This window comes from Sitophilus oryzae, unplaced genomic scaffold (genome assembly GCF_002938485.1).
Source record: "Sitophilus oryzae breed Bouriz unplaced genomic scaffold, Soryzae_2.0 scaffold_494_pilon_pilon, whole genome shotgun sequence".
In the NCBI taxonomy this organism is placed as follows: Eukaryota; Metazoa; Arthropoda; class Insecta; order Coleoptera; family Curculionidae; genus Sitophilus; species Sitophilus oryzae.
Window position 1 is genome coordinate 1,624,611 of NW_022147078.1, and position 26,940 is coordinate 1,651,550.

Here is a 26,940-nt window from a genome sequence, read left to right on the forward strand (position 1 = left end):
AAATAACGGTTAAAATTCAAAGTTACTCATTTTATAGACTATAGATGTTATTCGTTCGGTTCTAAAATTCGGTACCGTCCATACTACTACCGAACGAACCAACGAATATTCGTTCGGATAGTGAATACGCACCTTTAATAGAACGCCAGAAAAACCTTCTAGTTTGTCGCAAGAGAGGATCCATATGTATGACAGAAAAATTAAAAAAGTTAATGTTTTCAGACCCACAAATCTATTCCAAAAAATTATTTTTCTCGAATTTTAAACTACACCTTTGATCATATCTACTCGATATAAAAATTAAATACAACCTTCATAAGGCCAACTGGCAGTAAGCACCATTAAAAATTATCATCCATTTTCAATCCCCAGCCGTCCTTAACATTTTTTTAGGACTAGATGGAGGTAAGACAGAAGACCTAGACAACTGTCGCCAGTTTTCTAGATGGTCTTCTAGCCTTTACTGTCAGTTTTTTCGGAGAAAGAAGAAAACACTTTTTGAAGCCATTAAAATTATATTACTTAATTATCATACACATCAATACAACTAACAATGCTGAGAAAAAACCCTAAGATTAGTATTATGTGAACTGAACAGAAGAGAACGCAAGCTAGGCCACGCGTTCCTCAATCCTGACGAATGGGATTATTCGGTCTATTGACATATATGTTAATTATAATTAATAGTTTTTTGTTTTTTAATGATTTTTGGGGGGATACAACCTCTATACTTTGCATTAAATAAATGCTCCCTTTGCACAATACGGTTTGTTGTGTCATGTTCTGGGGCACTATATATACTCGACCGATATGAGTGATTAAGTCACGATAATACGATATATGTATATATACCGGCGCCTAGAGGATTCACAACACCTTCAATACAATCGATTAATTGTTGCGTATCGATATTCATACACAATCCTAAAATGTCGATTCGTTTTAAAACTTCGATCTTTGAGTACATCCCTACAAATTCCGATTTTTTCGTGTGAATCCCCACGGGCACCTTATTAGGCTAAAGCTACGAGATTATAAGGGATTAAAAGGTTATTTACTTACATAATGAACACCATTAAATATATTCATCGAACTAGATTAGAGAAAAGTGGCACGGAAGCATCTTTTTATGCCGCCAAAAGTAGTAGTTTTATATATAATATAGTGCGTATTATATTATACGATACAATATTTAGAAACACGACTCCAAAACAAAAACATATAAATAAAGAAAAACTAAATTTTATCCTCGAAAAAAACCACTAATTCTATGCAAAGTATAGCTTGTAAAAAACTTGCTATCCTTCTCCTTATATATTTAGCAGGCCATGTTCGGTTCGAACTAAACAAAAAAACTCTCATAAATACATAAAATGCGTGTAAAAGCTTGAAAAAAATATATATACCTACTTAATTTTAAAAATAAATTTTGATTAGGGAGGCTCACTGTTATCGATATTTTATAAAATATCGATAAATTATCAGTCGATGTTTTTAACATTTTTGAGACATTCAGAAAAACCGTAATGTATTTTTTGGCTAGCGATTGAAATCTCGGTATTTTATAAAATTATCGATTTTTTTTTGGTATACAGCCCAATCGATATTGTTAATAACTAATACATTTTACTCCTCCCTAATATCGATAAATTTTAATAAAGCTGACGAATTGCTATAATAATATCACCGTAAAAATGTTTTAATTTTACGATCGTGATTGTGATGTTTATTTTTTTAAATTAAAGCATACGATCGCAAAAATTGGCGCCAGAGTAGCTTTTGAAATTACAATCGCATAAAAACTTACCAAAAAATAAATATTTTACTGGAAAAAAAGAAGTTTCTTTCTTTTTTTCGAAATATTTACTTTTGACGAATACATGACAGATTATTATTTCAAAAGAAACTGACCAAATAAAAAATTTATAATTAAAAAAAAAGTTAATAATAAAATATTAAGATATAAAAATCTTAAAATTTAGTATTATTTTATAAAAACTTAATTTATGAATATTTAATAGAAATTTACATAAAATAACAACCTTGTTACACTTAACACCATCTTGAATAATTATATAAATCTTCAAATATTTTTAATTTAATATACAGGGTGTTCCTTAATGACATGTTAATATTTAAGGGGGTGATTCTTGTACATATTCTAAAAAAAATCATATGAATATATATCCTAAACATCTTAACCTTTGAGATACAGGGTGACAAAATACAAAAATCATAACTCTGATGGTATTAGAGATATATTTATGAAATTTGATATATCTTCTATGCATAAAAGTGCATTTTTTATGCAGATTTTTTTTAAACAGTCACCTCATCATGTTATTAGCGATTTGACTTCGAATAGTAAAAATAAAAATATTCTGAAAATAATAATTTCAACGCCTAGGCATAAAAGTCCAAAAAGATATGTATTATTAAACTGATATTAAGTGTCAAATTCAACGAGTGTAACCATAGTTTCCCGATATATGTATAACTGCTTACAAAAACTTTGTTTAAAAAATTATTTGTGATATTTAAACAAAAATAACATGTTCTATTCGGAGTAAAAATGTATATAGTATCATTTTTACTTATAATAAAACAATATACTATTCTTTTTAGAAAATTTTACCAGCCTGAATCTTAAAAGTTAGAATGTTTAGGACATACATTCATATTATGAAGTTTTCTTATAATAGTCCAAGAATCACCATCTTAAATATTTATTAGCAAGTCATTTAGGAAGACCCTGTATACTCCATCAGTTACATTTCATGCAAAAAAAACTCTAAAATAAATAAACGATGTAAAAGTACGAATACACCGGCGCGCATCGCTCGAACCGTCTATGGCCTGACCTTTTTTTCACTAAATACATAAAAAATTGAAAGTGAGAGGTACTCCAGTACCATCAAACCGAACTCGGACAAGAGAAGAAAAGCCAAACGTAGTGAGCGTAGAGACCTGTTGTTTTATTTTTCTAAGCGATATCATTGGTCTCCCCATCTCCTCACTTTTTGGTCATGATCCTGAGGTACTCCAACGCGTTGTGGGCCGCGTCCGCTTGGGCATCGGCCAGCGTCTCGCCGCACCCGTAGCACACCGCCACAGGCAAGGTTGACAGTTGCACTAGGCACTGAGATTTGCCGATGAAGGATTTTTCCTCCACGTCGACGTAGGTCACCTCGAAGCTCTGCTCTTTGCCGATCTCTTGCAGGAACTTGACGTAGTCGAAGTCCTTCTTTTTCAAGTTGACGGTCTGAGAAAGACATTTTTTTTTAATCGTTGCGTGTAAACCGCGCTTTAGATGTGTTGATTACTTTAAAAACATCTGCTGTATCGGTTTTATACCAACAGTGAGTAGTGAGAATATTGTATTAATGTATAATTATTTTCCCAAAGTACAGTGTGGTCGAAATTGGTCTGTTTTAACAAAGAAAACCTATTTCCTGACTAGATAGAACAAAACCGACATAGATATCATGGGCTCGGATTTCTGAGACACGTTTAATGGCGTAAACCGCCTGTTGATATTTACACTGCGAACTGAGATACGGGGTCTTTTTGAATTTTTTACCATTTTGAAGGTAAAATTGAAAATAAAATTCCGTAAAAACGTTCTTGGTATGGTATGGTAATGATGAGCTGCCTCCCTCACTGTGGCAGCTCTATGGCTCTGCTTCCTATGAAGGTGCAATTTGCCAGCGCATTAGTTTTGATTTTTGAGTTCAGTTGTAACCCTGGCGTTTTAATTGTAATTGGTAATACTAATATAGTATGTTGATTTACCTTTTCAAAAGGCTTTAATTATGCAGATAAATAATAATATAGAATATTAAATTGTAATAAAAAATAATTAGGCAACTAGCTCAACACAAAATCAAGGCCTGCTTCAATACAAAGATAAAAAAACCTAATATTTCTCTCATTCTTAGAAATAAATACACATAACTTTATATCGTTGGAAAGGATTAAACGCCAGCATTCTTTTAAGTTCATAGCCAACTATAATTTCCATTTAAAAAATAATATTTTTTATTATTTCTGACAAAAAGAGCAAGTATAGAAAAAACTGACTACGACTAATAAGAAAACTTTCTGGAAACCGATAGAAACGGAACATAAAACCATAACCAAGGTAAGCAACGGAATACACCCTAAAATACCAACAAAAATATGAATATATCATTGTCAAATTCAATGTCACATTTTTTTTTGTTATATTACAAGAATTTCTGTGCTTTAAAAAAGGCTTTGAAATTTTTTTTTCTGAATTGGAATGATCATCTATGGACATCTATGAAGGACATGACTTAAAATTACCTGTAATTCGTTCAGTTTCGGTCCAGCGGCCTGTTTGAGTTTCTTGTGGAAATTAGACACTTTCTGGGATTGCTGATTGCTGAGAATGGTAATTTTGCTGTCTTTCAATCCGGAATAGCGGTGCACGCCGCTCAATTTGCCAGCCTGTCAAAACACACAAAATTGAAATGAATATGTGCTAAGATACGTCATGTCCTCAATTTCAATTAATACAAACTAAACTTTAAATCAACTATTTTGGACACCCTATTGAGAAAAATTATTTTCTTTCTTTTAAACAAAATCATTTCAATTTTGTACGATTTTTTTTTGGCTAATTTTCGTAAAAAGACAGCAAAAATACCCTAGCACATATGTATGTTAAACTACCAATTCAATTTCAATAACAATTTAAGAAACTCAAAAATAATTTTGCCATATACAGGGTGTTCAATCATTAACTTAACCAAGAGCTGTCAAATTGTTACATTCATTAACTGCGTTTTTTTAATAGAATGGCCTACAGTATGTCTACATATTTACTTTCTTACTAATTTTTTGAAAAAAAAAAATGCAGTCCACATATTTTTGGCCGTTTTAATATGTTAGAGAAGTACTTATAAGTATTTTAACATTTTAAAATAGCAAAATATACATATAGGACTTCAACTAAAGCTAGACTTCAGATAAATATTTAATTATATTTTCATATATGTATATTTTTCTCTAAAATGGTAAGGAAATTTGGAAACTCTTAAGAAGAATGCATTTTTCTCAAAAAAATTAACAATAAAATAGTTTTTCTTCTTGTAAAGACAACCTGCGACATACTGCCAACATTCAAAATGAGTCAGAGAAGCTGATAAAATTCAATTAGTAGTTTTATTATTTCACGCAAAAAAAGGCAATAGAAATATATTTTAAGTCAGAATTTTATGTTAGAAATTAATTATTATAGGTACTTGTAGTGTTTGTAAATTTTTAATAATTTTTTACTTACTTCTTCGTCGCTCTCAAGTAGGTTGCCTTCGGATGGCATGTCTCTTAGGGCTTGCCACATTTTTTGAGCAGCCAGTCTCTTTGCCAGCTTCTTAGATTTACCAGTTCCCTCTTCACGAAACTTCAACACCTAAAAACAATAATAATCTCGTTGACATATATAAAATGTTATTCAAAATCATTTGACAGATCAATAACATTTAAGTTACACTGATTAAAAAATCATCAAAATCGGCCAGCTAGAACAAAATATATTAAAAATATATGAAAATTATAATATGTCAGTCATGCCAATCACTGTATAAAAATACAATTAAACAAGTTGAAGAATTGGCACAGCTTATTCAACTATTTTAACAATGAATTTGGTAAAATTAAGAACTGAAATTACAGTTTTTTGTTTTCAATCCTACCTTATCTACACCTACCTGGCATGAAACAGTGAATTCTCTTTCGTGGGGTAGACCTTTCTCGTTCTCCTTGTTGTAGAACGGTGGTGGCCATCTTTTCGACATGCACATCTCTTGAAGCCAACCAATAGGATTGCCCATCACTTTATCATCATACGGAGATACAACCTGAGTAGTACTAGAACACAAAAATAAATCAGTCAAATGCTTCCTAATTTTATTTTCTTAAAGTTTCAATTTCACATTTCACTAACAAAAAACTCTCATTCTTACATATCGGGGGCTCCAGGTGTCCCATTGCTCTGATTAGCCTGCTCAGCACTCTGTTTTCCCACCAATAAATCAAGTAGATTCTTAGCAGCCGAATGCTTGGCATCCTTCTTCGATCTACCCGTGCCTGTAGCCGCAAATTCATTATTCAGAAACACTCTGTATCTGAACACTGGCTCATGAATGGCACCTTCAATTTGCACAAGCTCGTACTTAGGAGTAATACCGCGCCTGCACAGTAGTTCTTGCAGCACTGATACCGGAGTCTTGGTTCCGTTCACATCATTATTGTAAACCTTGATTGAGATAAAATCATTTGAAATAAATCCGAGAAACATGCCTAGATTGAAAATCTTACCAGTTTGGCTTCCTCGGTAAGAGTCAAGGTCTGCATGCTAGGTAAGTGTTTCTGGCTGGTCTTGTTTTTACGTGGATGGGGGTAATGCGGGGTTGAAGGAGGCTGCACAGGCAGTATGGTTGAATGCTGAGAAATCATATGGCCTACGGGCTCCATTCTTTGCTGATTCTAACAAAAGAAAGGGGAAAAACTGGTTAAGAAAATCCTTTTTATCTGGGGTTTATTTTTTAATCAATATGAGTCATTTAGTGGTTATTGATCCCTAAAATATGCTATTTAAATAATATATTTAAATTTAAAAAAATAATAAGAAAAAATTAGAACAGAAACATAGGGAGTAATTTCTCTCGAAAATCTGAGATATTATTTTTGCTTTTTTTTTGTTTTTTTTTTTGGTCCAAGGCTACATACCTTTAAATTCTTTTTTTAAATAGAAATATGTGGACAACAGATGACTAAATAAATAAATGAATTAGGTGGTTTTATATCGACGATATTCCAGAAAAAAATATCGATTATGCCGGTTTAATAAAGAATGATTGTATCCAGAAGCCGGCAACCATATTTTATGTAAAGATGTTGGACGGTTCTCGTGAGGGCTATTAAGTGAGTTTGAAAAACAAACGTCTAGAGTACTAGATTAATTAAAATGAAAATTAAGTAGTTGTAAAATAGTTTGAAAACGTGAGTAATCAAAAAGAAACGGGTAATATACTTACAAATCGGCGAATTGTGGAAAATATTTCTGAGATGGCTGATTTACAAAATGAATTATCGGAGATGGAGCCTCTGGCGGTCGTTTTGCAAACTAAATCTAAAAATTTTAAATTGGGTAGTTGTCACTTTTGTTTCAAGATTTGCTCAAAATTTGCTCTAAAATTTCCAATAATGTTTTATATCTCTTAATGTGACTTGTAATCGATAGATATATTTTTTAATAATAATTTCATAATTTAAATTGCTTTCTAAATTTAATAATAATTTAGATAACAATTTAAAAAATTAAATTGTCACTAGCGCCGTCTAATCGTTGTGGACAATATCGGAACTAATATACCTCTGAAGCGCCATCTCGTAACGAACAGCAGATTTAAAATAACAGTATTCTGTTTAATGAACTGTTACTGCCATCTATCGAGACATCGGTATACGACAAAATATGATATTAAAGAAATCTGTAAAAATGATCCTCTCGCCATCTTATGAGTAATGGTGAAACGAAAGGGTAAATAAAATAGATTTCTGTTTCAAATGATTGTGCTGACATCTAACAGAATGTCAGAGAACATTAAAGTTTTATATTAGAGAATCCTGCAATTTTTATAACCTAAAAGTGTTTGGTCAGAGCCATCTATACGTAAAAATTAAAAATATATAACTCAAGTTATTCTAACCCTACAATTTTCGGAAAAATAATATTTTGGAAAAAAGTTCATAAAAGATGCATAAAAATATCCTTTGTTTGTCGATAAACTGCTTTACGAATTTACACTGAGAAGTATTTACATGATAATGTAGGTACCATGAAGAACTATTATTGACGATATTCAGTTTACCATAATTTTTAATTTTTTTTGCAGCCAACAAACAGAGACCAATTCTCACATAAGATCTTTGAATAGGTCATTGTTATAGAAATATACAGCTTCTCCAGTAGTGAGCCCATCTCAAAAGTGTTAATTTAGAAGATAATAAAAGTCATAGAACTCATACTCGTTCATAAAAATAAAGGTAGGTATTTTAACCTCACGAAGGTTAAAACTTGACTTTTTGTAATATGCATTGTTTAACAAGAAATTATACTGTAAACTTACTGACATTAAATTAACTTGAACCTCTTATGCGTAACTATACTGTCGTGTTAAGGCAAACCACCTTATCTGATGCGTTGAGCTAAGATCTCAAGTTAAAGTTAACATTTTTTGTCTTAATATTTGTAAATAGAGTACAGTTTATATGCTATAACCATCAGAGGTGAAACTATATATCACTAAATTCTCAAAATAAAGCAAGATGTGGTGTTTTTGCTTCTTATTTATTTGAAAAACACTAAGTTTTTTTCTTTACCATGGCAGTATAGGGGATTAAACTTTCTTGGTTTATGTTTCATAAAATAAATTTAATTATTAAATTCTAGACAAGTCAATTAAAAAATAAGTAAAGTATCAACAAACATAGATTTTATATAAACATTATTTCAGTACAATAAATAATTATATTTTTTCTTTTAGGGGCAGCTTACATCTGTTCAATCTGGCAATGTTGGTAGTGTGATATTTCCCGTTCTACATGCACTCCTGATGTTACTCTCACAATTTTTCTGATTTTTTTGGTAGAAAAAGTGATTTTTCTGTTCACTATTTGAGTGTATTAAGTTCCTTAAGGCCTGTTCAACCTCTTGAAAATGTAAGTACTCATTCATTTACCAGTCTTCTGATTCAACTTTATTGCACTTTATTAGCGTTCTCTGGCCTTTGTCTCCATTTTTCATTATATAATATAAAAGATAATAGAGTAATTACTCTATTATCTGGGTATTACCATTATCTGTATTATTAATTAATAATACATTATTTATTTACTTGTGCTGTCATTGTTTATTTATATTGTTGTCTTTTTCTAATAATTAACCATAGATAATAGTTCAAACTGTATCCTTTTGATTTTGTTTTTAGGACACTGGCCAAGTGACCTATATGAGTTCAAGCCGCTTAAAAGGAAAGAAGAAAAAATTTATGTCTGATCTATGGGTGTCTATGTTTTGGACCATAAATATGTAAAGAAGAAGAATGATACTTCTATTCTGTGGATATAGTTCTTTGGTGGCGCCATTGTGGAAAAAGTGAGAAAATTTTGAACTAAATTGTGCCAAATTGGCGTATTTTATGCCTTGCTTCCAATTTTTTTCGAATTTTTGACAAAAAAAGTAATTTTTCTATATACTATTTGAGTTTATTCTGTTCCTTAAGGCCTGTTTAATCTTTTGAAAATGTAAGTACCCATTATTCTGCCTGTTTTCTATAGTTTTTTTCACTTTCAAATATTTCAATTATGTCATCATAAAGCTGATGCATTTTTCCTATTTTCATAGTTTCCTCTTTCGAAATCGAGTATATGGAAATATAGAGACTTTTCTTGATGTCTCTATTGTACATTAAAAATAAAGTTACTTGGAATACTGCGGAATATTTAGAGATAGTTGGTATTTTTTGGACGATTTTTTTGGGTAGAGTTTAAAGATGTTTTTTGTTCCTGACCGAATTTTTTAGGTTTTTATTCGTATAAACAAGTATTTTCTACGTCTTTTAGAATGAGTCAGTGTTGGTATACATCATAATGAGGGCCCCCTTTATAATAATTATATAATCTTTCAGATAAAATAAAATACTTTTGCACGCATGTTTATACTCAACATTGTCGCCATATTTAAGTTAAAAATTTTGCATTGTTTTAATAAAAAAGGCTTTAACAATAATAATTTTCTTTTTTAGGGGCGTTATTAAGAATACACACCAGCACATCAAGACCACCTAAAACAAGAGACCTATGTCACTCCTTGTATAATCCTAATGTTTGGCCATCATTCCGGTTTACGAGTTAGTCTTCCATTATCTTATTAAGGGTAAGTTTAATTTATTATTTAAAAATAATTTTAATAAATCTATTAAATGTTTATTAACAGACTAATCATAGTTTTTAAGATATATTTAATATTAATATTAAGAAATATAAAAATAATTATTATAGCATAATCAATGAAATGTAATATTATTTCTTTCTTTTTTTGACAGATAGTCTACAACAAATCAATGGATGTATACGGTTCTAAGGCAGTACATTTATCCTTTTCATGAATATTACCAAGAATGGCATCAGGACTTATAAGTATATCTAAAATTTTATTTATTTTGGGTAAATAAATTTATTTACTGGTTTTTAATGTTCATCGGTGGGTTTCATCGTTTTTAAATTTAATTAAGTATGAATAAAATTCCATTTAGTCTCTGAGTTACATTTTTGTGGTTGCTTATTTCATCACCAAGTTCCAACAATCTATTTTAAATTTGTGCTAATTTTTGGCTCTTGGACACTTCTTTTTCTTTTTGGTAGAATACCATCTACTTAGGACTTTACTTCATGCTGTTTCTGGTTTACTTTTTTTTCTCTATAATAGCTTGACTCCCATCTTTTCTTGATTGTGGTAATAATATCATTTATCAATTCTATAAAATATTCTATTGCCTGTATTTCTATAGGTCTTATTTGTTTGGTAAAATACACCATCTACTTAGAATTTTACTTCACGTTGTTTATGGTTAACTTTCATTTTTCTATAATAGCTTGACTCCTATATTTTCTTCCTTGTAGGCGTAATAATTTTGATTAATTTTATATAATATCCCATTGACTGTATTTCTATTAGTTTTCAATTTGTATAATTTTCCTTAACGGTGTCATTCTTCTAACACTTTTTGCTTGTATAATTCCTTGTACAGAATTGTAGTTTTCGCGGATTCATTTTTATGCCATTTTTTTAGACCTTTTGTATGAATTTTTATAATTTTACAGATTCAGTTGGTTGAGTTTGCGTGTCTTTATATATAATTTAGATACACCATCACATTTTAAAATATCAAAATTTCCTATTAAATTCCTGGCGCATTCGCCATTTATTCGAAAATCTGACTTCCACAGTACCTATGATACTTCTGGCTTTTCTAGCATTATTTCCAATGTATTTTCCTAAGTAACATCGACTCCAGAGCATCATAACTAGCCTCCCCTAAGAGGAGGAGACCCGGGTCGCCCCCTATCCCTGATGTTCGGGCATCGATGACCTATGTAGCATGCATAGGTACCCAAGGGAGTCACCACCCTCTGGTTTACGAGCTAGGTGGTCTAACGCTAGAGGCTTCGGCCGGATACGACCTGGCACCCAAGCTACGAGACTTCTTCGTGCACGTATCCCGTGACGTCTCGACAGTAGAGGGGGCGGGATATCGGACACATTGAAGATGATGAGGGGGGTCCGCCTGTAGGGGGTCCCGGTGGATGTCCGCTCGATGGGTGACGAGGGTAACCCGAGACGAGGCTGCTTAGCTGGGATGGGAACTGACTGGTGAGGCTTAATCGTCGGCCAAGGGTTAAATCTGATGAAGGGGGGCAAACTGATATGCTCTGGAGGATTTTTCTTTATGTGCTTCAGTCATATTTTGACTAGATATTCGTTAGGAGGTAGCTAAGCATAACTTTTTGTCAATCTTATTGACTACATACCTCTTTATTATTTTTTTTAATAGCATCTAAAATCTTTTTGCTCCATCTTGCTTTTGGCGTACCTCTATTTCACTATTTTGATCTGCCATATTTTCTTTATTATTTGAATATTAATATTAACCAATTCTATAAAACTGTCCTAATTGTTACACATATTTTTATATTCTTATTGACATTCTTCTGAGACGTTTCTAAGACATATTCAAATTCTATAGAATAATATTTATTTTTATGCCATTTTTCAATTCATTCTATTTGCATTTTATTATTTATTTTTTATATTTTCTTTATTATTGGAAATATCCATTCTATAAACTTTTCTATTGATTGTCCTGTTTGTGTAATTTTTTTGTGTCAGACTTTGTACCCTTTTCTATGTCAGACTTTTCTAAGAGAGGTATTGCCACATTTCCTCTGTATAGCTTATTTTTATTCATTTTCGTGACATTTTTTCATCATATCCCTATGGGAATGTCAACATTTTTATTCATTCTCTAAACTCTTCCATTGATTGTATTACCCTTGTATTACTAAGTAATTCCCATATGTTTACATTTGTATAATTTTGTGTCATTTTCCTTTGACTGAATTTCATGGCTCATTTTCATGCAATTGAATTGTATTGTTCTGGGAATGGAGTATTGTACTGCTTTGGAACAAGAAATAAGATGCCATCAGGTTGATTAAATCCAACATTCAACTGTGGATTGAGGATGAAATTCATCACGAAGAGGAAAGCTAAATAATTTTAGGTAAATATATACCAGTTTGTTTAATAAATACCTAATATTATTGTACCGTATGATCGAATAAAAACGGCGTCACCGATGGCTATGAAATGAAGATCGCTGTCATTTTATATGTAAATTTATATAGGAATCATCATTTCCAAGCCAACTGGACGCCGTTTTTATTCGATTATACGGTATTTTGTGAAACGTAGATGAAAATGATTAATTTCAAATAAAATTATTTGGCGCACAATTTACTTTTGTGTAGGCAACTAAAAATACACTGAACATGTATATAGAGTTGCCTATATAAAGAATTTTTTACGCTTTTTTAATTGTTATAATTATTAATATATTTCTTAGCTACAATTACAACTAACTTAACCATGTTTTTTTCTTATATTATTATCAACATAACTTCTCTATACTAGTTATAATACCGTATGATCAAAAAAAAAAAACGGCGTCCAGTTGGCTTGGAAATGAACATCGATGACGTTCCTCATATAATTTTACATATAAAATGACATTGATCTTCATTTCGTAGCCATCGCTGACGCTGTTTTTTTTTTTCGATCTTAAAGTACGGTATGATCGAAAAAAAACGGCGTCCAGTTGGCTGCGAAATGACGATCGATGACATTTCTCATATAATTTTACATATAAAATTACTGCGATCTTTATTTCATAGCCATCGCTGACGCCGTTTTTTTTCGATCATAGGGTACCGTATGTTCGAAAAAATGGCGTCCAGTTGGCTGGGAAATGACGATCGATGACATTTCCCATATAAATTCACATATAAAATGACAGCGATCTTTATTTTATAGTCATCGCTGACGCCGTTTTTTTTTCGATCATAAAGTACCGTATGATCGAAAAAAAATGACGTCCAATTAGCTTTGAAATGACGATCGATGACATTTCCCATATAATTTTACATATAAAATGACTGCAATCTTCATTTCATAGCCATCGCTGACGCCGTTTTTTTTTCGATCATAAGATATTGTATGATCGAAAAAAATGGCGTCCAATTGGCTGGGAAATGAATATAATATAAAACTTGTTAGTGAACAAATAATTAATTATTTTTTTATATTTTCTTACAGAGCCAAGACTTTTCAGAAGGGTAGCCAGAAGACGTGTTTACCTCAACATAGACATCAGCATGTCCACCAACACCTTGGATTTTAATATATCTTTTAAGTTACTCTTCTTAATAAAATATAGTATGTTAATAAACAATAATTAATAATATAAATGAGTTTCATTGAACTAAAATATACCTCTTAGAAATACTGTCTAATCGTGAACAAGGAGAAGAAAGTCATTTAATTATCAAATAAATAATATATTTTAATACTTACACTTGTTCTGGAATAGACAGTATTGTAGATAAAAATAATACCTAACTTTACCTCTTCGCTCTTATGTACTCCTGATACAAATCCGAGAAAATTCAGCTTTTGACAAAAATTGAACGAAAAATTTTAACCCTTTCCAAAATCACCGATATCTATCAGGAGCACATAAATGTGAAGAGGTATAAAAAAGTAAATTGAGAACGAATATTTACCTAGTCGCTCTTATGTGCTCCTGATACACACCAAGAAAATTAAATTTTTAACAAAGATCGCACGAAAATTTGTAAAACTGGTCCAAAATCGCCGATATCTATCAGGAACGCATAAAAGTGAAGAGGTAAGGCGTAAATTTAGTACCACATATAAATATAGCATTAATCAACGATATTTCTGCTATCTCTAACACTTCGAACTCGTTTCCAAACTTCAACCCTTAATATCTCGGAAACTATAAGGGTTAGAGAGGAACGGATCTCGGCTTTCGATAGGCACTTCAACCCTCTATAAGGGCGCAAAACGAGGGCGCGATCGGAGACAAAAAAAAATTTTGGCGTAAAATGAGGTAAGGGGTTAACCTTCCTTCATGTTTGCCGAAAATTTTTTTTTGTCTCCGATCGCGCCCTTATTTTGCACCCTTATAGAGGGTTGAAAGGCGAATCGAATGCCGAGTTCCGTTCCTCGATATCTCTTATAGTTTCGAAGTTATGGCCGTTTTTCGAAAAAATCTAACTCGTTCGAACTCGTTGGTCGGGTACTCCAAAATTTGCTAGGTTGAATTTATTTTTGGCAGTTTTTATTAAAAGTGAGCGACCGTGAATTTTTATTAGGAACACATATGAGCGAGGAGGTATATTTCGATACCAGGAGTTAAGCAGCGCATTCGCCTTTTAATATAATAATGTGACAGTAGTAAAATCAAGTGTGCGATTTACCACTTCGCTCTTATGTGCTCCTGATACATATTCTTATTTTTTCAATCTTTAATAATGATTGCACGAAAATTCTTAAAGTTTTGTCTAAAATCACCGATTTCTACCAGGAACACATAAGTGTGAAGAGGTAAGGAGGTAAATTATTAAAACTAAAATAATATTTATTTTAGTTGTTTATATTATTTAGTATTTGTAGTTTTATTATTTTATTAGGAACTTATAGGAGCAAGGAGGTCATATAGGTTGGGTAGCCGAAATAAAATTCATATTCTTTATTAAAACTTTTTATTTCATTTTTATAACAGGCAACAAATTCGCTTAAATAAAATAAAATAAAACAATCTTAAAACCTAACTGTTACAATGTTGTTTACAGTTTTCTTTAAATGTATTACTTGTTCTATATAAACTTACATGTTTTGATAAATGTAGTATGTAATAAATACACTAATATGTTGAGTCTGCCTGAGGAAATACTTTTTTTTCTATTCAAAACCCTGAAGCTCTTTTTCTCTTAAAATATCATTTATACAATATCAATATCTCCTAAATAAGTAATATCAGCACTAATACACTTTTTTTGCATTAATTTACTTATATACACAAGGAAAAAAAAATCGCAACTATATACATTTCCTACGATAATACTAACAGCACCAACAAATCATTTCGAAACTATATCTATAGGTTTTGTGCTCTTTTTTTCAAAATTAAAATACATAATAAAAAGTCAAAAAAAGACAAGAGAAAAAAATTAACAATTTCAGATCAAACCAAAAATTACAACTTCAAAAATACCCTACAAATCACAATTTCTTTTATTTATATCCTATTCGTTAATTCATTAAAATTATCTTCACTACTACTGACCGAAAAAAAAACGATGTCATAAAAGGTAGGCAAAAAAAGATTTTTTTGTTCAAATTTACGTTTCTAGAAACCAGTTGTATTTTGTCAACAGATCTTATTGTGACAGACGTAGTGTATTTTACTTCAACTCCTACTACGACGCCGTTTTTTTTTCGAAAATAAAACGATGTCATGGTAGGCACAGAGAGAAAATGTTTGTTCAAATAACTAGTTCTTAGAAACCAGATATATTTTTTACATTGTAATTTAACGAGACAGATTAAGTGAAATTTTACTTTAACTCCTACTATGACGCAGTTTTTTTCAAAAAAAAAAAAGAAGTCATGGTAGGCATAGTAAGAAAATGTTTATTCAAATAACTAGTTCTTAGAAACCAGATATTTTTACATTGTAATTTAACGTGACAGATTAAGTGAAATTTTACTTTAACTCCTACTATGACGCAGTTTTTTTCGAAAAAAAAAAAAAGAAGTCATGGTAGGCATAGAGAGAAAATGTTTGTTCAAATAACTAGTTCTTAGAAACCAGATATATTTTTTACATTGTAATTTAACGGGACAGATTAAGTGAAATTTTACTTTAACTCCTACTATGACGCAGTTTTTTTCGAAAAAAAAAAGAAGTCATGGTAGGCATAGTAAGAAAATGTTTATTCAAATATCTAGTTCTTAGAAACCAGATATATTTTTTGCATTGTAATTTAACGTGACAGATTAAGTGAAATTTTTCTTCAACTCCTACTATGACGCCGTTTTTTTCGATCACACCTTACATATTTTTTTATAAGTAAATTCATCTCATTTGTCCAGCCTTAAGAATCATAATCTCAACTCCTATTATTTTCCTATGTAGAACGAATAGCAGAGCAAAGCTATACAGGATGGTTCCAAAAAGTCGTCCAAAAGTTTTTGTAACATATTAAAATTCCCAAACAATTTATCATTAAAAAAAACACGAATTTTTTAACAACTTTTGAATAACTTTCATAACAGTTTTCTGTGTAACCATACTTAGCAATGGAACTCTTGCATTTCTTTTATAAGACTAGAAGTACTTCAAACGTCCCAAAAATACGGACATATACAAGTTACAACTTCAAGCATGTCTTCTAATAATTTTTCTAGTAGAAGAAGGAGTTGTAAGTTTTGTTCTAAATCCCGTACTTTGTGTGACTAGTTGGCTTCAATAGGACATTATTTTTTATCACAACCCAAAGGTTTACTTTTTTTCTCTTAAAACAATCCTCCTTTTCTTCCAAACAGCAGACTACTCAACGTACCCAACGTTGAAGTATGTTGTTGCTGCGGTTGAGCTGGCTTGGTTTCGCGTTCCGGAGTCTGTCTAGTCGAGACGGTACCCAAATCAGGCCTAGTCTGACCCGTACCACCTTGCCTTCTCTGTTTCCTCGCGTTCAGCTGATCCAATCTACGATTCAAGGTACCGCTACCAGGTTTGCCAGGTATTCCCAAGTTCGTGGTTGGTTTGGTAACTGCAACAAAGAAAAGTATGTTTTATTTATCTTGACATTCAACGACAGCTGTCATATGTTATAAAAAAATGTCGCTTTTGGTCGAAGAGTATGGTAGAAACTTACGACAAATGGAGACGGAGGCTTTCGCTATGTTGGTCTCAGTTCTGAGAGCCCAGGGACCCCTAACTAATGAAAAAAAGAGACTTTTGAAAGAAGCATGTAAAGTTTTGTATATATCCCCCGAACGACACAAAACTGAGATACGTAGAGCATCAAACGATGATAGATTACACAAAATAGCTGTTCAAATGAATGGAGCAAGTATGTCTGCTGAAGAGTGGTACCACGAAGGTCGTAGAGCACTTCCAATGTTACAGAGAATCTCCCCACAAACTTTGAGACCTATTGTAACTAGTAACCTTCCCAGGACACCTACTGAAAACGAATTAAAGGAAACTGTAATGGAGGAAGACGAAAACGACCAAGAATTCACCGAAAAAGACAACTCTGAACAGCTTCCTCAAATAAATTCAACCTACGAACCGGTAAGACCAAAGAAAATCCTTGGAAAAGGCCAAAAACTGATGTTGGTACCTAATAATCACATCACATCCGCTACAGGAAGCAACGGTACCATACACAAGACCCTTTCAGTACCTATAGCAAAAGTAACCAAACTGAACTTGGATAAATTCAAAATAATTCCTTCCAAGACACTTTCTTCGTCATCCATACACGTTACAGGCAAAAAAATCATTCCAGTGTCTCAATTTCAGATACTGAACCACCGGTTCAGCTCGAAAGGAGGTGGTATCAAGGTACTACCTTTCAAAGGGAAGTTTTTAGGAAAGAACATCACAATGGCGCGTATAACTCCAATTCAGGAAATTAAAAATATCCCTCCTTTGGCTGTGGCTTCGAAAACTGAAGATGCAGAAGTAAAAAGTGATAAAGTTGAAAAAGAGAATAATACAGAACCTAAAAAAGAAGAAGAGATAAAAGAAGAGACAGTGAAAAAAGAAGAAGTTAACAATGAATCTAGTGACGATCTTGCGGCTTTAATGGAAATAGATTCTAGTGAGTTTATTGAGCCGGATTTAAAAGAAACTTCTACGCAATCCAAACAAGATTTAGAGGATATTAAGTAATAATTTGTGTTTAATAAGTGTTTATTGTATAAGAAGTTCAATAAAATGTTTATTTGGTGCATAATTATTTGTATTTATAATACGGTAAGTAAATATCTGAATCTTACCTGGTGATGTCAGTTTTTCGATGCTGGGTGCTGGTTTTTCGCTAATACTCGTCAAATTTTCGCTACTGTGACTAGGTAGTAGACACGTTAGTTGCGTCATAGGACTGGTCAGGGCTGGTCTAGCGTACATTCCTCCAGGGATGGATAGTGCCCCTCCTGTACCCGCCATCAGGTTGCCTATTCCGATTTTCTCGATTTTACCCACCAAACTCTGTAAGAAAAAGCAGATATAAATATTTTAAACTACTCTTCCTAATAAAAAAAAATACAAAGTACCAAAACTTAAAATAAAAAAAATATATGAATAGAAAGATTACGGAAGGAATATATCAAACAAGGCAAAAAAAACACTAATTCGCGAACACACAATTCAGAACAGATATGGCTGACTAAAGTTCCGGTTCTCCAGTGGCGTACGAATTTTTAATACGTTAAAGTGTCGTTTTGATATTGACATACACTTTATTTTTAATTAAGAGTAAAAACTTTGACAATTAAAAATGTTAAAAGGGAAAATTAAAGTCAAATGACAGAGACTGTATAAAACGAACTGCCGACTGTGAACTGTCTAGTGGATACTAGGAACTGCCTTTTTGGCCGATTTTTCAGTTTCTTAAACTACAAATAGCCAGGGGCGTACCTTACAATTTTAGAATTTTGAAAATTAATGTTCAAAGTGGCGAGAATGTTTCGGGGAAAAGGGCACTAAAGTTTGGAAGGTACATCGTTTGAATAGACTGATAATAGTAAAACTTTATAGTTTCTGAAAATATTCATGGATCGTTTACGACTCTAAGGATAAAAATGTTTTTAAAAGCCCTTTATGGTCGAAAACCTCAGTGGCAGGACATGTTTTAATGCGGTAGAAAATTCCAATACAATATAGTAACAAATATACACACACCGGAAAAGTCTAGGGATATTACAATTTTATCCAGCCATCGTCAGTAATTTTATTATTTGCATTTCTGATATAATAAAATTAAAATAAACAAGTAGTTTACAGGACGTATTGGAAATAAAAATGCGAAATTTACCGAATTTTTCAAATTTACCTTGATTTTTATTGGACTCAAAAAAATACACACATTTTTTTAAATTCTAAACTGTGAATTAAAAAAAAAAGATAAAAACCATTTTTACTTAATAAAGGGTATAGCCTCCTCTACTGTTCATTATAGCCCTACATCGTCTCTCCATGCTCCTGATCAGGTTGTCGATCTCTTCTTGAGGTACAGCCTGCCACGCTGCATTCACGGCCCGAATCAGATCCCTACGAGTTTCACGAGGCATACCCATTCTCAAAATTCTTCTTTGGACCGCGTCCCATACGTGCTCGATGGAGTTGAGGTCAGGAGATTGTGCCGGCCAGGGTAAGATGTTTAATTGATGAGCATTGATAAACACACTTACAACTCTGGCTGTATGAGGCCGTGCATTGTCATGCATGAGAATGAAGTTTCTCCCAAAATCATTGACATATGGTAACACGACAGGCTCAAGAATTAAATCACGATATGTGATTCCTGTTAGAAACCCTTCAAGAAAAACGAGGTCGGTTTTTCGGCCTAACTGGACTCCTCCCCAGACCATAACTGTTCCACCTTGATAAGGGTGCACTGCCTGAACATGATCCAACCGAATAAGATTTCCCGGTTCTCTCCATACCCTAAGCCTTCTCGAATCCGGATGAATTCCAAAGCGTGACTCATCCGTGAAGAGAACATTGGCCCATTGTTCATTCGACCACTGAACATGATCTTGAGCCCGCAAATATCGTACCTCTCGATTTCCTCTCGTTAAGGATTGAGCTCTCCAGGGGCGTCAGCTTCTTAAGTTGACCTCTCTTAATCTACTGCGAACAGTGTCAGGACTAACGGTTTACATTATGTGTTTCCTGGAAAATTAAACTAAGCTCTGGTGCTGTAAGAGTCGGTCGGCGTCGAGCATTTAATTGTAAAAAATGATTTTGCTGAGGGGTAGGAATGCGATGTCGCCCTGTGTGCCTTTCAGCAACATCACCACTTTCACGGTAGCGTGCACTTAATCGCGATATTACACTTAATTTAACATTAATTACGTTGTATTTAATGCTCTAGCTACGTCGATTTGGCGCATTCCAGCTTCGTGCATACCCATGGCCCTTAGCATTTCGTCTCTGTTAAGATGTCTACGCTCCCATAATGTCGTTTAATACTAAACAGAGTTATTTGAATGAATTCTGTCCAGTTATCATAAGAACATAGCCAGTACAGGTTAAATTCGAACAATTGATGCTAGGTGCTTTTTATACATTTAACAAAAAATGCATAAACACTTCTGCAAATATCCCAAATTTAGAAATAACTAGTGTGACTACTTCGTTTCAATCGAAGTAGAAAGAATCGGCCTACAAATATGTGGTTGTTTATTCAAAACATTTATTTTTAACTTTAATAAAATGATATCCCTAGATTTTTCCGGTGTGTGTATTTTTAATATGTTGCTGTATTAATAATATGACTAAAACTAATATCATACAACTGAAAAAACGGCGTCAAAGAAGGCTTCTAGCTTTACAAAATTTTAGACTACACAATTCTGAAAATAATAGCACTATTATTAGTGCAATATTAATATTAATAATTTTTTATTTATTAGTCACTATTTTTTACTCAAATTCAAGTCTGGACATCATGTCTTTCCAGATTTATACACTCTGTACAAAACCGAGTGAAATTCAAATTTATCAAGAGAAAAGTCAAAGAAAACTGACACAATAAGGTCTTTCAAAATAGCTACTATGACGCTATTTTCTTCTTTAATACTACGAATATAAAAATAATGTTTGATTCCTTACAATCTTTTTTAATTTTAAGGATCAAGAATAAAACAGGAAATTTTCATATTAAAGTAGTTTAAGTTGGCCAGCCTGAATTCAAAAATAAACAATCTATCGACGTGTTCGAGATCTCCATAAAGTTGTTGACCTTTAGCCAGCAATTTTAATTTTATTAATAAATTTATTTATTTACTTTTCTTCTAACAAATTTAATAATGAAATTACTGTTACTTGATTATTAAAGGCTGGGAAATAAAGAAAAATACATTGAATCGTTAATAATTATGCGTTTATTGTTACGTAAAAAAGTACAAAACGAAAGTTATTATCGAGTATAAACATTAATGTTTCCGCTCTAAAGGTGATCGTTACTTAAAAACAAATAAAACAAGGAATGTTAATAATAAGATTGTTTGTATACACTGGAGAACGTTTGAAGTGGAACAATAGCATTTACTTAATAAAGCTACTGATAACATGTAATTAACTATTAAAAATTATTACTTAAACTCCATGAGTTGACTCATAAAAATATCTTAGGTAGGTATTTTTTTTTAATATTGTTTTTACAGAAATTGTATTACTATTGATTTATTCCTCTGCTGTTCCACTTTTCAGCATAACTAATAAAAAGAATGTTTGAAAAATACTAAGAAGAAAAAATATTGAATTGTATGATCGAAAAAAAAACGGTGTCATATTAGCCTTCGAAATGACGAAAATCGAGTGTTATTTCAAAGGCAACTGTGGCGTTTTTTTTATCGTAAGATAAAAAATACGATCAAAAAAAAGAAACAAAAGATAAAAGAACAGAATTAAAGTAGAAAATTAAGTTTAGAGATTGTCAAACTTTTTGACAGTATTTTTCGTGTTTTATATTTTAAAATATCCCTCTATAATCGTATCACAGACCACCATTACATATCTAAAATAGTTCAAAGACTGAAGAAGCGTCATGGTAACCATTTTGAAAAACATTTTTGTAAATTCTGTTTGACTCTTTTCTGAAAAAAGTTGACATTTTGTTGATATAATTCTTCCTTAATCTTTTTTTTTTTCGTTTTGATCAACGAGACTATGTATATAGAATGACCAAACCTGTATATAAGCCGGTATACCGATTTGATCATCCAAACTGATTTTAATGTGTAAGACAATGATGTAGACAGGCTTAGTAGAAAATCAAATGTATTAAAAAGAGATAAAAATTGGGTCGACACGTTTCTTCTATGCAGGATTGCCGGATTTCGCATCAAAATTTCAAACCACACAAGTAGGCGCTTACGAAAAATGTTGCATTTAGTGTTGGAACTTTATTTTTCACTATTAGTTAGCCATTTTACTACAGTTGTAATAGATTATATTTTGTTTAGATATATTATCATCATTTCAGTAGTGTACATGAAAGTTTTTAAAAGAGTTTATATTTTTCTACACACATTTTCCTACAAACGTAAAAAAACCGGCAACACCGTATGCCGCTTTTGATTTTGTCTCTCTGTCTGTCAACTGGTCATTTATATTATTCTCTGTCATACGTATTAAAATCCAGACCGCATAGTTTGGATAACCCAGCAGGGTATATTCCATAAAAAAATAAAAAAAAGTATGTATGGTTTTGAATATATATCACCATATCTACCTAATATTCTAAATCAAAAATCCTAAAAAAACTAGCTACTAGTACCATACGATCAAAAAAAAACGGCGTCGAAGACAGCCGAGAAATGACAATCGATGATAATTTTGGCGAGGTCAAGCCCTAGACGTCATTTTTTGGACCGTACTCTATACTTTTAATGGCGCTTACCACCCGTTGGCCTTAAGAAGGTTGTAATTGATTTTTATATTGAGTATAAATGATTTTTAAATGGTGTAGTTTAAAATTAATAATTATAATTTAAATTAATTCTTCCATAATTAATTAGTGTTAATTCTTGACAAGTTTTATGTAATTTTTTAGTAAATGTCATCGATTGCCATTCTCCAGCGGTTTTTATAGTATAGTCTATAAAATGAATAACTTTGAATTTTGACCGTTATTTTTTACCCAACATGGCAAATATAAAATCCCTCTATCAAAAAAGTTACTGATATTCTTTAAATTGAGTGCCTGAACTAGCATGAACGAATCAGATAGGTAACTCTTTTTACTTTCGTGAAATAGAAAAGGAAAATAATAAAACAAGTGACAATTCTTCCTCTTCTTGCAAAAATCAACACGAAATGTCATAATTGACAAAAGTAAAATGTCATCAGCTTTTGACATTTCTAAATATTAGACCAATGCCGTCTCTATTAGAACAGCCACAGAGCGAGATTTATGACGTCATGCTAGTTAGATAATACGGATTAATAAATATGTTGGAGAATACATGGAAACATAATTATTCCTCGTATTTTTCGTTTGTATTTTAAAAATGATATAGTTTACATGAAATATACATAATATACAGTTAATAAATACAATATAATATATACCTATTTATTGTAATAAATACTTTGGCTAATAAACATGAACCATACAAATGCAGCAAATGTTTTTTCAATATACAAATAATGAATAGGTGGTACATAAGATAATGGGTAAAATGTAAAATATATTTTAAATTTTGGGGTTCGAAAATCGATCTAATTTAACAAAAATCATTCAATATCTACTAATAGTGATGTATTATTATTTGCATTCACAAAATTTATTTATATATTATAATGTTTACTGCAATTAATAAACTAATATAAACTTGTCAAAAGATGACCACATATTTTTTTAAATTATTATTCTTAACACAAAAACTATCTACATTAACTATGGAGTACGATTTCAGTCATATTGTAAAACATTTGCTGCATTTGTATGGTTCATAGTTTATCTGCCAAAGTATTTATTAATATAAATAGGTATATATATAATATTAACTGTATATTATGTATATTTCATGTAAACTATATAATTTTTAAAATACAAACCAACAAATCGAGGAATAATTATGTTTTCCATGTATTCTACAACATAGTTATTAATCTGTAGTATCTAACTAGTGTGACGTCATAAATCTCGTTCCTAGGCTGTTCTATTAGAGACGGCATTGCGTCAGCATGGCCGCAAGTTGCTAACCTAATAAAATTAACACTAGAAAAGCCCGCGGGAACTGTCAAATTCAAAGTTATTCGTTTTACAGACTATACTTATACCTCTCTAAAAAAAATAAAAAATATACTTTTAAACGATTATCACAGACCACTACTCAATATTCTAAACAAAACACACCCCTTATACCTCAAAAATCGTCTCGAATACTCCCACCCTCTGACAAAACGAACACAGCTTGTCGCCCTTTTTTACCTCGCGTTGTTTTTCGGCCCTTGCTCGTCTCTTGGCCGCTTTACTGGCTCCACCGCCGCCTACAGTGTCCCTCAGGAACTGGGGCATGGAGCTGAGCAGCAGCTGGGGCAGACTAAAAACATCCGGAGGCTCGGGGGACCCTTCCCGCGTGCTGCACGGACTGCGATCGGGACTGTTGTGGGGCGTGGCCGTCGGAGTGAAGCTGTTGATGCCGCTGGGGGTGCTCAGCGCCGAGGGGGTGACAGCTTTGATGCCTGGAAGTGGGGATAAGAAAAAGAGATGGTTAAGAGAGACCTTTTTAACATTGTTTAAGTTTTTTAACATTTTTTTAAACTAATGTTTTAAACGTATTTAAAATATCTTTGTTTTAAATTTATTTTATTCACATGTCGACAACATGTTTAAAACTCTGATTTAAACATATTTGGTCTATAATGTTTTTTTTTAAATAGAAAAAGGCTTTCGTTCAAAAGGCTGTTTTTCGAAGACTTCGCTGTCCGTCCGTCAGTCTGTCACAAAGATCTATCTTATGAACCGTTATAGTTAGACAGTTGAAATTTTTACAGATAATGTATCTATGTTGCCGCTATAAGAACAAATACTAAAAACAGAATTATTAATGTACATTTTCTGTTTCCTCAATAGCCTGCAAATTTTGTGATATATAGTCTGTAAAACGAATAACTTTGAATTTGACAGTTCCCGCGGGCTTTTCTAGTGTTAATATTATTAGGTTAGCAACTTGCGGCCATGCTAACGCAATGCCGTCTCTAATAGAACAGCCTCAGAGCGAGATTTATGACGTCACGCTAGTTAGATACTACGGATTAATAAATATGTTGTAGAATACATGGAAAACATAATTATTCCTCGTATTTTTGGTTTGTATTTTAAAATTGATATAGTTTACATGAAATATACATAATATACAGTTAATAAATACAATATATATATATACCTATTTATAGTAATAAATACTTTGGCAGATAAACTATAAACCATACAAATGCAGCAAATGTTTTACAATATGGCTGAAATCGTACTCCATAGTCAATGTAGATAGTTTTTGTATTAAGAATAATAATTTAAAAAAATATGTGGTCATCTTTTTGACAAGTTTATATTAGTTTATTAATTGCAGTAAACATTATAATATATAAATAAATTTTGTGATTGCAAATAATAATACATCACTATTAGTAGATATTGAATGTTTTTGTTAAATTAGATCGATTTTCAAACCCCAAAATTTAAAATATATTTTACATTTTACCCATTATCTTATGTACCACCTATTCATTATTTGTATATTGTAGAACATTTGCTGCATTTGTATGGTTCATAGTTTATTTGCCAAAGTATTTATTACTATAAATAGGTATATATTATATTGTATTTATTAACTGTATATTATGTATATTTCATTTAAACTATATCATTTTTAAAATACAAACCAAAAATCTGAGGAATAATTATGTTTTCCATGTATTCTACAACATATTTATTAATCCGTAGTATCTAACTAGCGTGACGTCATAAATCTCGTTCCGTGGCTGTTCTATTAGAGACGCCATTGATCTAATATTTAGAAATGTCAAAAGCTGATGACATTTTACTTTTGTCAATTTTGACATTTCGTGTTGATTTTTGCAAGGAGAGGAAGAACTGTCACTTGTTTTATTATTTTCCTTTTTTATTTCACGAAAGTAAAAAGAGTTACCTATCTGATTCGTTCAGGCACTCAGTTTAAAGAATATCAGTAACTTTTTTGACAAGGGGGGTTTTATAGATGCCATGTTGGTAAAAAATAACGGTCAAAATTCAAAGTTATTCATTTTATAGACTATACCATCCAAAATATACACTTTTATGCAAATGCCTAATAATGTTAACGCTCCTTAAAATTTATTTAAGAAGAAATGTTGAATCTAACCAACAATTCGTGTGGTCTGTTGGTTGTATAATAACAATGGCTTAAGAATCAGGTGAGAGAGTGCGACAACAAGCCCGCTACGTTAAAGCACATTTAGTAATATTTACAGCACACAACTACAGCCTATTCAATACACAGCTAGATACCTCGGTATATTTTGTCATTACAAAATATCTAACCATAGTATAAGGAAACTAGTAGTTTTACTCCTTGTCAAATCCTTTGTTCTTTTTCTGCCACTTTATATGACCTTGTTCTCGCCTCCGTAGCCGACGACGTAGCTGTATAGTCGTGGTCTATTAACTAGGCAAAGGATAGACGTGGCACTCGCCATAGTTTCACAGATATGTTTTTAGGAAAATATGAGTTCACAATAAAATAAAATAAAAAAAATGGTCATCGAGTAAAAACTTGCTTGAAAACAGAATATTTTCACATTTCGTGTAGGTAACAATTATTCTGTATCTGAAAATCTTCTGATGGGAAGAAATGCGGAAAAAAATATATAATGATATATTTTTATATTATTATGTATTTCAGAGATTTTCTACGACTTTTTTTTATTTAAAGCAAGTTTAAAATTCTCTGTAGATAAC

At 31.8% G+C, this 26,940-nt stretch overlaps 2 protein-coding genes and 1 long non-coding RNA gene across 8 annotated transcripts in view; 1 reads left to right on the forward strand and 2 right to left on the reverse strand.

The window, feature by feature from the left end:
* Positions 1-495: 495 nt before the first annotated feature.
* Positions 496-7,191, reverse strand: LOC115886543 (RISC-loading complex subunit tarbp2-like). 2 transcript variants are annotated; one of them, XM_030905766.1, is made up of 7 exons: positions 7,062-7,191; positions 6,343-6,510; positions 5,988-6,280; positions 5,733-5,892; positions 5,306-5,434; positions 4,327-4,470; positions 496-3,262 (listed from the first exon to the last, which is right to left on the reverse strand). In XM_030905766.1, exons 2-7 carry the CDS (start codon positions 6,496-6,498, stop codon positions 3,014-3,016), a joined length of 1,131 nt encoding a protein of 376 aa, XP_030761626.1. In that variant the 5' UTR covers positions 6,499-6,510; positions 7,062-7,191; the 3' UTR covers positions 496-3,013. The 2 variants fall into 2 exon arrangements, with proteins under 2 accessions (XP_030761626.1, XP_030761627.1); XM_030905767.1 differs by lacking the exon at positions 4,327-4,470.
* Positions 7,192-8,371: 1,180 nt separating this feature from the next.
* LOC115886643 lies at positions 8,372-13,571 on the forward strand. 2 transcript variants are annotated; one of them, XR_004050923.1, is made up of 5 exons: positions 8,372-8,748; positions 9,018-9,184; positions 9,834-9,964; positions 10,134-12,371; positions 13,463-13,571. It is a non-coding gene; the product is annotated as an uncharacterized LOC115886643 (long non-coding RNA). The 2 variants fall into 2 exon arrangements; XR_004050922.1 differs by lacking the exons at positions 8,372-8,748; positions 9,018-9,184 and adding an exon at positions 9,216-9,333.
* Positions 13,572-15,825: 2,254 nt separating this feature from the next.
* LOC115886533 (trafficking kinesin-binding protein milt) overlaps positions 15,826-26,940 on the reverse strand; it is an 83,938-nt gene continuing 72,823 nt past the window's right edge. For all 4 annotated transcript variants that reach the window (XM_030905736.1, XM_030905734.1, XM_030905738.1 and 1 more), the window contains 3 exons: positions 24,412-24,665; positions 18,245-18,455; positions 15,826-17,007 (listed from right to left, as the gene is read on the reverse strand). In XM_030905736.1, the coding sequence (XP_030761596.1) occupies positions 16,751-17,007; positions 18,245-18,455; positions 24,412-24,665 (722 nt within the window). In that variant the 3' untranslated portion in view covers positions 15,826-16,750. The remainder of the gene's footprint in view (positions 17,008-18,244; positions 18,456-24,411; positions 24,666-26,940) is intronic.

Bases quoted from the DNA above. Each gene is read 5' to 3' on its own strand.
- LOC115886543 (XM_030905766.1), bottom strand. From the start codon at position 6,498: ATGGAGCCCGTAGGCCATATGATTTCTCAGCATTCAACCATACTGCCT. The intron at 6,281-6,342 runs GTAAGATTTTCA...ATCTCAATCAAG, and splicing joins TTACCGAGGAAGCCAAACTG to GTTTACAATAATGATGTGAA. The intron at 4,471-5,305 runs GTAAGTAAAAAA...GTGTTTTGACAG, and splicing joins TACTTGAGAGCGACGAAGAA to GCTGGCAAATTGAGCGGCGT.